General features: G+C 33.8%; 1 protein-coding gene across 1 annotated transcript; it reads left to right on the top strand.

Annotated features, from left to right (window-relative positions):
- The first annotated feature begins 1623 nt into the window (after window positions 1–1623).
- On the top strand, window positions 1624–10903 carry LOC126978503 (putative serine protease K12H4.7). The gene is made up of 9 exons (XM_050827344.1): window positions 1624–2019; window positions 2138–2322; window positions 2476–2714; window positions 4648–4783; window positions 5410–5557; window positions 6088–6244; window positions 7320–7452; window positions 9243–9412; window positions 10234–10903. The coding sequence occupies exons 1-9, from the start codon at window positions 1822–1824 to the stop codon at window positions 10341–10343; spliced, it is 1476 nt and encodes a 491-aa protein (XP_050683301.1). The 5' UTR covers window positions 1624–1821; the 3' UTR covers window positions 10344–10903.
- Window positions 10904–12665: the final 1762 nt, after the last annotated feature.

Genomic DNA, 12665 nt, shown 5'->3' with positions numbered 1-12665 from the left:
TTTTTTATTTAACTTATTTGATTAAAATGGGTCAATATATTTTTATGACTACATCAAACCATGCCGCTAATTTCTTGGTATTTTGGTGCGAATTAACTTCTGTTATATTCATAATATTAAAACATATATAGTTTTTAAAATAAACATCTAATTTTTGAAACCGTCATCACATACCGAAAATTGTTTACGTTTTATGTTTTGGGCAGCGCGCCGCAGCTGTCACTTTATGTATATCTCGTGTAATGGCCCTAAATCTGTCGATTTCGTGTAACGCTTGAAAATTTTGACGCTTAAGCATTTATTACACTTCACTGAATTTAGTCCTTCAAATTCAGAAGCAACTTACAAATTAGAAGCTTCTGATCACACTGTCCTAAATCAAGTTACTGAATCAGTTACCACTTAAAGCGCAACGAAATCAGACGTGTCGTATACAAGGATGACTCCAGACACCAAGAAAATGTGTATTGCCTAGCCCTAGCCGTTAGCTCAAGTAAAAAAGAAGAACATGGGTGAAGGAATATTTATTACTGTGTGCAAAGCGAGTAAACATGGACGTTATGGGTATTTTAGAGGCAGTGGACTTCAGAAATTATCTACGAATGGATTCGAGATCGTTTAAAACTTCGGGCTATTACTATTTTTCGAGAACATAAAACAAAACTGAGATACGTCCTCCACGCACAAAGAGTCGACTGAAATCAATAACTTAATGCGATTACACCTTTATAATCTTATTATAATAACTTCTTGCATAATTACAAATTATGCTTCTAAATGATTCAGTTAGAAACCATATTTATTTCCAAATTCAGGATGCTAGATTGCTAAATGTGATTATACTTGTCTACATTCAGTAACCACGGAATTCAGACGACTAAATGCAGTGAAGTGTAATAAGTACTTTAGCTCGAGTAGACAGCCCGCGCAGTGAGGCCCGAACATCCGTATAAAAGTTTCGTTCCAAAATAAAAGAAGAATATTTAAATTATTTTTCAATATACTCGATAACAAGAGAAGCTCCTGTTATTGGCAAGTAAATCTTGATGTAGGTTACACCTTCATTTTGATAAATAATATGACTTCACTGTTCATAATACATTAAGCTAGCTGAAGACCATTGATTCCCGACGTTGGGCCTACGTCGAGGGCCACACGGGGGCAATTTAAAAATGGACTCGATACAACTTTAACCCTTTCGCTTTGGGTTATTTAACTGCAATGCTAGATATCGGTGACAAATTTAACAAAAAAAGGCAAACTTCAAGAATGTGCAATAAAACTTTTAGACCGTTTCCATCTTCATATATGATTGAATGTGGAATTTAGTGCTGTAAGTGATTTACTGGTAAAAAAAAATTACTTGATATAACACAACGCCGAGACTTGAGATTAAAGCAAGGTAAATTGGAACCTCATATAAAATTTATATTTCATAAACGAAACAATTTATAAAGGTTAAAAATTATGTATGGAGGAGTATAGGAGAAATGTTAAGGTGGGGCATGGCCAAAAAAAATTTTGGGAAACACAGACGTATTGATCGTAATTCGCTTTCGTTACCACAGAGTAGTTTACCACACGCCACAGACTACAGAATACTTTTCAGTTTTAAATTATCATATAAACTTGAAATCGATAAATTATTTAATTATTTAGTTCGGAAGAAATCTCTGTTTATATACATATAAAATGTATTGTGATTTGTATTGTTACACTCAACTCTATTTAATGACATAATTTATGATTTCGCTTGTGAATTTATGCAAAAATTTTCGTGTGAATAACACCAAGCATTGATATTGATACCTAGTTGCTACAATGTATCTTAGTTTTAAAATATGTATTATTTTAACCTTCGGGGTTACAGTTGAATGTGGAAAACATTTTCGTCTAGGACGAAGTTCAGGGGGAATCCTTAAAGCAGCGGCTGAACCTGTTCGCCACAATGCGCCGGCTAAATGGTTCAACCAAAAACTTGATCATTTCACGCCCACAGACATGCGAACATGGAAACAGGTGCCCTACATATTTCTTGTTTGATTTTATCAGTCCTCTTTAAAAACATCAAAGAATATGAATGAATCCAAATATGCTAATAATAAGATGTTTATATTTCTATTAAATTGCTTTGCAGAGATACTTTGTGAATGATTCTTTTTATGATTCAAAACATGGCCATATATTTTTGATGGTTGGAGGTGAGGGAGAAGCCAATCCTTTATGGATTATCAATGGTACATGGATAGATTATGCCGAACAGTTCAGGGCACTTTGTATTATGCTAGAACATAGGTACTATGGAGCTAGTCACCCAACAAGGTATGTCACAATTTTTTTTATTAGAACAATAACTCGAATGGGAGAGGACAATTAAATTTGTAGAACAATGTCTCACTATTATAAGTATATTAAGAAGTAGTATATGTATAATAAATACCATTTCAATAACTTGTTATTAAATCTGATTTTTAGTGATTTAAGTGTAAAAAACTTACAATACTTGTCATCCCACCAAGCACTAGCCGATGTGGCTAATTTCATAAAAGCCATCAATGAAGAGTATAAGTTGGACTCAAACAGAGTCAAGTGGATTGCATTTGGAGGATCATATCCTGGATCATTGGCAGCTTGGTTAAGAGTTAAATTTCCTCATCTGGTGTATGCATCTGTTTCTTCAAGTGGCCCACTCCAAGCTAAATTGAATTTCAATGGTAGGTGATAGGAAAAATATGAAATGAATTATTTAAGAATATAAATACTTAATCATTTTTATGTTATTACTACATTAGAAATAATATTTAAATGATTTAAACAAAACTAAACTAAGCTCCTTTGCAAAAAAGCTGGAACTTTTGACTTAATCTAGTACTTTTAGTATTAAAAGTTGTCAACGGAAACCGATAAATAGCAACAACAAAATAAAATAAATATTATTATCTGGTGTTCAACTTGTTTGGTAATTTAAGTCGAGCTTAATCTGTGTTTGATTTTCAGAAACTTGCTCGTATTGACAAAAATGACATAACATCAATTGACTTATGTGACATACTTGACAATAATAATAAAGTTATAAACAATAAAAATAATAATGTAAAGTGTGGCCTCCACTGGCTGAATGCTGCAATTCTTCATGGCATGCTTTGGACTAGGTTTTTTATGGGTTCTTGGGGAATATGCTCCCGTAATAGCAATTTTAAGCCATTGGATGTAATGTGGTGCTGGGTGTACAGCTCTAAAGCATCATTTTCAAAAGTCTCATAATAGACCTCTATGTCACCCACTTGGTATGCTCCATTGCAGTATCATCCATAAACACAGCAGCACTTCCTGTCACAGCAGTAACATTGGTTGTAAATGAGGAATTTGGATATAGAGTTGCGCATTTACAGAGCCAGTTTCTACAAAAACTAACTGCATTATCTTCAGAAGTTATACTAGGCCATGAACTAAACATGACTTCTTCAAAACATGCCTCTGCATAACTTAGCACTTTATGATGTTGGTCCTCACCAAATAAAGAGATTCTGGCTTCATGAGAAAATGAAACCTTGCTCCAGTCTACATATGTCCATGTAACACAATTTTTGAAAAATATTAACCTTGCAAATAGTGCTCATGGGGTAATTTATGACCCAGGATAGTCCTAATGCTAGCACTCACATTTCTAACATCTTCAAGAATGTTTTTGATGTTACTGTAGGTAGACTTCTGTTTTCATAAAGATTGGCATCACAATGCATTGGTTGTGCCTGGCCTCAGTACATTGTTTTCTTCCTAATCCCAGTCTTCTTTTTGAAGAACCACTTTTCTGAAACCGAGTCCAGGTCTTCTGAATACCGACACCAAACCATTCCAACACAACATTGAGTACAGCCTTCTTGAAGAAGAGTCACTATATTACCAGCAGTAATTGTCTTGTCATTCATATTGCAGTATAAAATTTATCACACAAAACCAATTTAAATAATTAACATCAACCTCAGTTTATTAAAATTACTAAAAACCCTTTTTATATATTTATCACACTATATCTAAATACAAACTGCAAGCAAATGCTTGAATCAAATAGAATATTTATTGAATTAGGCGTTACTTTGCGGAAATCCATAATTATAAAAATGATTTAAGTTTTAAGACTCAGTTAGACATAGTCTCATGCCAGATTTTGGCGAGACAACACGTCCTGAGGATGCCTCGTGTAGAGACGAAACACGTGTCGAATTGTTTTAAAAAACAAATATTGGCATTTTTACAAAATTTTACATTATTTTTACAAATAATATGTTAAAATATCTTTGAAATTTTCAAATTTGTGAACATTTTACTTTACTTGCCAGTACTTTGTAATGCAAAGACAATTGTTTCTAATTAATTGAATGCATATAAAACCTATTGTTTAAAATTTCCATAGTTGTACAGAAAAGATTTGAGTGCCCGTTTTTTTTTGGTAATTGGTTTACCTAATAAAAACTAAATTGGCTTGAAAATATTTACCATAGGATCCACAGGTTCTTTTAGAATTAGCTGGATCTGTTCTTTATAAAGGGGCCAAGCTTACCTCTTTAGTGATAAGTAGTATAATTTTTAGACTTTGATTTTGAAATGTTTCAACTATCACACAACTAATCTTATGTTTTGTTCTAGAATATTTCCAAGTAGTAGAACAATCCTTAAATGCAAAAACCTCAAGTGATGATTGTGTGAACAGTGTGAAGATGGCCCATAAAGAATTGGAGGCCTTAATGGAAAAGAGTACAAGTATTGTTGAGAAAAATTTCCGGTAAGTAATCTCTTATTATTTATATTAAAAATAATTGTCCTGAAGCCAATTCTTTTGTAAAAAATAGCTGTTTTCAACATACATGAGTTTCCAATTTCACCAATTTTTTTTGGTTGGTTTGGTTACCTGCACTGTTTATTTTGAAAAATATTTTTAGTGTGAAAGAGTATTTCTCACAGACTACTCCCATGTTAATAAGAATTAGATCTAATAATGAAATCCTCTTCCATAATAGCCTTTTGCGACACCAGTGTTTTACTTATTATTAATCGTTCGAGCTGTTTTTGAAGCCATGTTAGTGCCACGATAAAACTTGTAATCGTAAATAATAGAATTTTAAAGATTTCCTATGTAGAATATAAGCTATGCCAAAGAAAAAACAAATCAGGAAAAAACAAATTAATGACTGTTTACAAAACTCAAAATGTACCAGCTAATTGGATTTATAAATATTAATTTGGAAATCCTAACTAAAGATTTTATGATGATAGATTTCAGGTTAAAGTGGCCATAAAATAATCCAATAATTGTATCCAATCATAAAGCTTCACAAGGTTGTAACTTTTTTTAATGTGTCATTTAATCGGAGTTCATATAATCATATTGTAAAATAATTTATTCCACAGTGTCTGTGTTCCCTTCTCAAAGGCGAATTCATATGATGTAAAGAATTTCTACAGCAATATAGCCGATTATTTTGCTGAACTTGTCCAGTATAATGAGGATAACAGATTGAGTGTCAAACCTGCATATAAAAATATTACCATCAATAGTGTGAGTACTTTTTAAGAACATTATTTAAAATAGTTTCTATTACATTTTCTGTATAAAATAAGGTATCACACTCAACACTCCTTAAGAACAAATTTATTTATTTATTTTAGATAGCTTGATGTCATTTAAACTTTATGTTAGGGTGTTAAGGTTTAATTTGCATTAATAGACAATTACATAGTTATTATTTAACTTCATTATGAAATGGTATATCTTGGGTTATTGTTATATGTCAATGCTTTTATGCCTTTATCAGTGTGCAGTTTATGTAAAAAAAAACTCTTACACTCTTATATCTTACAATATGATATTGTTTTCTTATTAGGGTTCCATAGCCAAGTAGCAAAAAACGAAACCCTTATAGATTTGTCATGTCTGTCTGTCTGTCCGTCTGTATATATCACTGCCTCTTTTTTCCAAAACTAAGAACTATATATACTTTAGAAACCTGGTAAGTAGATGTATTCTGTGAACCACATTAACATTTTTGTACCTTGTTTCTTGTTTTTGTTAATATTTTATTTTACCAGGTTTGTGATATGTTCACACAAAGCAACGAGAAGCCATATAAAGCACTTGTCAAGCTCAATGATTTAATGCTGGAGAAGAATAATGAAACGTGTTTGGAGTATAGCTACAGTAATATGATAAAAGAACTGAGAAATACGACATTCGGAAATGAAGGAGGTGGGTCTTGATCACATAATGATGCTACAAGTTTTATTTGATATCACAATGAAAGCACAGTTTGAGTATTGTTGAAATTTTTTGACACCCTAATGAATTGTGTTCTATTGACTTGAAAGAAAGAGTTTTGTGTTTCTGTTATAGCCATCTTGCCTAAAAAGTAAAATCTAATACTAAAATCTTAATAGAAACCAAGGAAATTAGTATACCAAAAAATTTTTTTTTTATGATTATTCAGGATAAAAATATTAGATAAGTTATTTTAGAATTGTGTTTATCAGATTATTGATAAATCTACTTACTAAAATGTGTTTTATGTATACACAATCAAAAATATAGGTATATAGAAAAAATACCGCCATCTTGTGAATTATTGTTTGAAAATGAGAACAGGCCAACAAAAGTGAGGCAGGCGAGAAACGTTGGTAAAAAATTATTGCATTTTTTACTCAGCTATGGGTCCCATCTGCACAATTCCACTTGAAGATCAAAAGAGTGTTAATGCCAAGTGGTATTCTACCATTTGTTTACTCAGGGTGTTAAAAAAAGTTCGCGAAAGACGACCAAAAAGCCGCGTTCTCCTACATTATGACAACGCTTCTTCACACACGGCCAACAAAACTAATTCATTTTTAGCTTCCGAAAAGTATAACTCGTCACCCATCCTGCACATAGTCCCGACCTACCCTGTGATTTCTGTATTTTCCCCAAAATCAAAGATTTGATGAGAGGTTTCACTTTTACCAATTCCGAAGATGTGTCCAATCAGCACGTAGAAAACATGCCTTCAGATCTGTGGTCTTCCTGTTTTAAAAAATGGTTGGATCGCATGAAAAAATGTTTAAAATGTAGAGGAGAATATTTTGAAAAGCAATTAACAGATTATTTTGGTGATAACTTGTTGTTGACCTACGTGCAACTATTAAAATTAACAAAAGTAAATTGCTTGCTGCCTATGATCACACCTCCCGCTAGGGGAATATAATATGGCCATGAAGTAATATAATGTATAATTATTATTCATTTATTTTATCTCTTGTAAAATTGCATTAACTAATGTAAAGAAATATTGCAGGTCGCCAGTGGATGTACCAAACATGTACGGAATTTGGATTTTACCAAACATCAAGCAGCGAAACTGAAATGTTTGGTGATTATTTTCCGCTTGATTTCTTTGTAAAACAGTGTGAAGATATATTTGGGCCAAAGTGAGTAAAAACGCTTTCCTTTGACAGAAACATGATTTGTGTTTAGTGTTGCTGTATAACTGTGATATATTAAGGAAGTACGCACAATGATAATAATATTTATACACTGGACAGCAAATAAACTGGGCCAACAACTACTTCGGATATCTGACTCGATTTTGTCGAAAAGTATAAGACTTACAACTGTCCTAATAATTATACTTACAGAAAGTACGTTTCATGATAATTAAAATTACTATAAATTTATAATCGAGCACCTAACACGATTGTAACGATTTTCTATGTTTTAACTAGAAATCACGATTAGCGTTCGTTGTACTCCAATGAGGGTAGCCGGATATTTCTTATAATTTCCTTAGTTTTTGTCAACCGTTTGATCTAAAGCGCGTAATCTTGCCTTTTTTTCGGTCAATAATAGATACGACACCTCAGGCAACAACTCAAGCTGTAGCACTACTTCAAGCAGGCCTCACACAACGTAAGGTCGCTAGAAGATTTCGAATCAGCAGATCTTCAGTGCAACGAGTTTACAGACGATATCTAGAGACTGGAGCATTCGTTCGCCATCCAGGTACGGGCAGACCTAAGGCTACAGAAGCACCAGATATCCTACTTACTGTTCTGCGAAATCGCCGCCTCAACGCAGTTCAAGTCCAACTAAGTCTGCGTGACGAATGCCAAGTGGTCATAAGTTCAGATACCGTCAGAAGAAGACTTGCTGAACGGAATAGACCGGAAGATCCTGACTCCAAAGAGAGCTGCAACAGTTCCAGCATTAACGGTAGCCCACCGTCGAGCTCGACATGAATTTGCTTGGGAGCACGTAAGAGCAGTGAGGAAATTTTCTCTTCACTGATGAAACCAGGGTGAGTCTACATGGAAGTGACGGACGACAGATATATACAGTATATCGTTGCCCTGGAGAACGTTATTCTCAGTGTTGCATCGAGGAAACTGTTGCTTATGGATGAGGATCTGTAATGGTCAGGGGCGGCATTTCGTTAACCGTTAATACAGCGTTATCATCGAACCGACGGCCCTTGGCCATGCACGTGGTTTAAGTTCTCATCGGTACATTACTGAAATCCTCGCAGACCATGTGGTACCTTACGCAGGATATATCGAACAGAATATGCAGTTGATGCATGATAATGCACGGCCTCATGTGGCTCACGTGGTGACCCAATACCTACGCGATGTCGGCATTCATACAATGCATTGGCCAGCTCGAAGCCTGGACTTAAATCCGATAGAACACTTATGGGATAAGCTGAAACGTCGGGTTCGAGCCGGGTACCTACTGCAACAAGTCTTCCAGAACTGCGAATAGCAATTGAAGAGGAGTGGAATGCATTTCCTCAAGATTACATCGTCAGACTCGTGAGATCGATGAATACAAGAATGCTGGCAGTTATCCGCGCAAGGGGAGAGAATACTGAAAAATAACTTTTTTTAATTTTTTGTTTTGTTTTAGGCTATAATTTTTAATTTTATTTTATAATTACTAGTGATTATTACTATTGAAATATGGCTCTTTTTTGTAAAACCTGTAATTAATACTTAAAAATGAATTTCTTTTCACTTTATTTCGTCATGAAACGCACTTTCAGTAGGTATAACTTCGATAGATCTAAGTTTTATACTTTTCGAGAAAAACAAATCAGAGTTCCGAAGTAGCAGGTGGCCTGGTTTATTTGCTGTCCAGTGCAATATGCCCATCTTAAACCAACGAGTTTGATGTGATATGATCCCTTACCTATTATATTCATTAATTCATTGTGTTTTTATAGATTCAACGAGAAATTCATTAGTAGTGGCATTGAGTGGAGCAACATTGACTACGGCTCGAAAGACATAAGGGCAACGCGCGTGGTATTTGTGCATGGTTCGATTGATCCGTGGCATGCGCTCGGTATTACTAGCAGCATGAGCTCCGACACCCCAGCCATATTCATCAACGGTAAAATATCTACTTACATAATTTAAATCACATTAATATACCTAAACATTATCTAAAAGTTATTTAGTATTGAAGTTGCCTTAAAATGAGTGAAATATTTATAACAATTGAACGTTCTTAGACAATTTATGCGTCTAGAAAGAGTCCAGGTTTAATACTTTGATGTGCCTTTCAAGCTACGTCCTATACTTTGTGTTAGTGCGTGTATTGTTATAAATAGAGGCTAATTCTAAACTAAATTTTTATTCCACGTTTTCACAGCTGGCATAGTCTATCTATACGTATAAATGAATATTATTGATATCCAAAGTGTGTGTTATAAGTAACACTAGTAATCTGTAATCTGTGTCATGTGCCTCCAAATCCATTTTTGTTTCTCTAAAATAATCGTGCTCTTGTGTATACTGTTGTGTCCCGTTTCGAATATTATGGATCATGCTGTTCTTATTTAATCTTGATAAAAACGGGAAGATTTCCACAATTATCATTTCTTCTGGAAGGAGAACTAACATCAATATGATAACTTCTGGCTCTCTTCTCTCTCAGAGCGCCATTTGTTTCCAAAGCGGTGGTATTGTGTAAAGTGATATCCAAAAAAGAATCACGAATGAATTTTGAGAAAATAAATGCCTTTATGCCGTTATTATGTTGTATGTAGATGTAAATCTTAAAGATACTATTCTACTTACTCAAAAGAAGGCCCGAGGCTCGTGTCTTTGAAATGTATCTGTTGAATATTATCATTAGGCAGGTGAAAGCAGGTTCACGCTGTGAAGGTTCCTTACGTGGCCATTATACTCATACTGAAAACATCCTTACAGGTACCGCCCATTGTGCTGATATGTACCCGAGACGCGACGAAGATTCCGAAGAGTTGACCCAGGCTCGTTTACAGATCCAAACCCACTTGGAGACTTGGTTAAACGTCTGACATCTAAATCGCACGATAAGAAAATATAAACTAACCAAAGGCAAATGCTCAATTTACTTCCATGTGTTATTATATATATTTTACTCTATTGCTCTCTTTAGATAATCTGATTACATACTCAACGTAACATGTATTAGGTTAATTGATTAGTTAACTTCACTATTATCATAATCGTCATATACGTGAATCAACGTGTTCATCAAAAAGTCATCATTTTTATAACATCTTATTTAAAATTAGGTCGCAATAAGTGTGGCAGTGCGATGTGCCCACACGTGCTTAAGGCTTGATTTGAACTCAAACGTAACCTAATGGTATGTAGGTACATATTATATTTTATTATGTATAATAAAATCCAGCTCAAAAACCCATTTTAGCTCAATGACTGAAAACAATACTCTGATTATGGTTAAACACAGGTAAAATTAATGTGTAAATGTAATTTAAGGTAAACAGTAAGGGTATACGATGTGGTTAAATATAATTAAGTGTATTTTGAATATTTTATAGTATATATAAGAATAAATATCGTTGTGTGTAAAAAAAACATGAAGTTATGATGTGTGTGTTTTATTTCATCATCAATAAAAATATATATATATTTTATGTATATGAAATAAAAAGCTATATTTTATATACTTCAAAATAATAGTTTAAAAAAAAACTAAAAAATAGAAAATAACTTAAATTGAAAATAGTGTAAAAAAATATATTTTATTTTAAAAGAGCATGGGGTGTAGAAGCATTATTATTTTAATAATAGCTTAATAAGCTGCTAATATTTGCGAATAAAAATATTTTAGTTATATTGAAAGATCACTTAATTCAGGTCGCCGGAGATCACCGAACTAGCTTATTAATTTATAATAAGTAATAATTAGCTCAGTTAAATCACAATCAATTTATTATGGAAACAAATTAATTAAACAGCGCCATCTTTTCATAAATAAAAACATCATTTGTATACGCGTACGTTTCAGGATATCATTTCATAATTGCCTTAAGAGTTTATTAAAATGCTGCTAGATGGCGTGAAATACAAATTCATCGCCATCTAGTCGCTTTTAAACGAATTAGATACTAAAATTTTCTTGTATTGTCGCGCGGTTCTTTGTAGTTTATAATAAGTCACTAGATGGCGCTTATTAGTGATTTATTTATTTAAAAATTATATAAATTGGCAAAAATCTTATTTTGCAAATTGAATAATGGAATAATCTTATCAAATTAGAGTATTATCATCGGTCCTCGATAAATCTACAAAGTTTGAATGAAATCTGGCCGTTTAAATGGTATATGTAATTAAGGATTTTTTTAAGCTAGGGGGGCGACATACTCATTATTGACTAAACCCCAAAAAAAAATAAAGAATAAATATTTGATTTTTAACAATTTTGCCGGCTATATTTTTATCTTTTACTTACAGAAATGAAGGAACATTGGATCGAATTGTGAGATGCGATGAAAAGTGGATTCTTTACGATGACCGTCTGCGAAAAATGTAATGGCTGACCCAAAGCAAAGTTTACCAATAAAAACCGTTTTAAGTCTACAGGAACTGCAATTAGAAACCATTCGTCACCCTCCTTATTCGCCAGAACTTGCTCCAACGGACTACAAATTTTTTCGTGATTTGGACAATTTTCTACGTGAAAAAGTTTTCTTCTCAGGAGGCAGTAGAAAATACATTCACACAGTTTGTCGAATCAAAAAAAATAAATTAAAAAATAAAACGAAGTTCAATTTTTCAGTTTAAATCGTTAATTTCATACTTTAATACCTAATATTTATTTTACACTAAGAAACTAGTTTGTACTGTAACATGTTATATGAAAGATCCGAGCACTAATTTACGTTATTTGGAGTGAGCGGTAATTTTTAATATAGAAGGGTGCAAAGGGGCAACAGACTCCCGATGGGGGAAACCACCCACAGACATCTGAAATCCAAGGGACCAGAAATGTGCCTCTGATGTTGGAGTATGCTCTTTGCTGGAAGGTCCCTGAGTCCCGGCCCGGGAAAACTGCAGCCGGTAATTGATTCCACAAAGTGGCTGTGCGAGGCAAGAAATTCCTCGCAAGAGTCGTGGTCGTGGAATACCAGGCGAATGATTTTAGCATTTTGATAGTCCGGTGGTGGAATTCGGCTGCTGATATCTACTTGAACAACTCCTCTGAGAACTTCCCGTGATAAATGCGGTAGAAGATGCAGAGAGCCAAAGAATCAAGCCTGACTTGATCGTCGGTGATTCGAGCCGATCTTCGTTGTATGTTTAGGTATCGAATGTAACCGATCGTTCAGGCGCTATGTCACTTTCGTTTT

Source organism: Leptidea sinapis, chromosome Z, assembly GCF_905404315.1.
Source record: "Leptidea sinapis chromosome Z, ilLepSina1.1, whole genome shotgun sequence".
Lineage (NCBI taxonomy): Eukaryota > Metazoa > Arthropoda > Insecta > Lepidoptera > Pieridae > Leptidea > Leptidea sinapis.
Note: the sequence above shows the minus strand (reverse complement) of the source record. Positions and strands in the feature narration are given on the sequence as shown.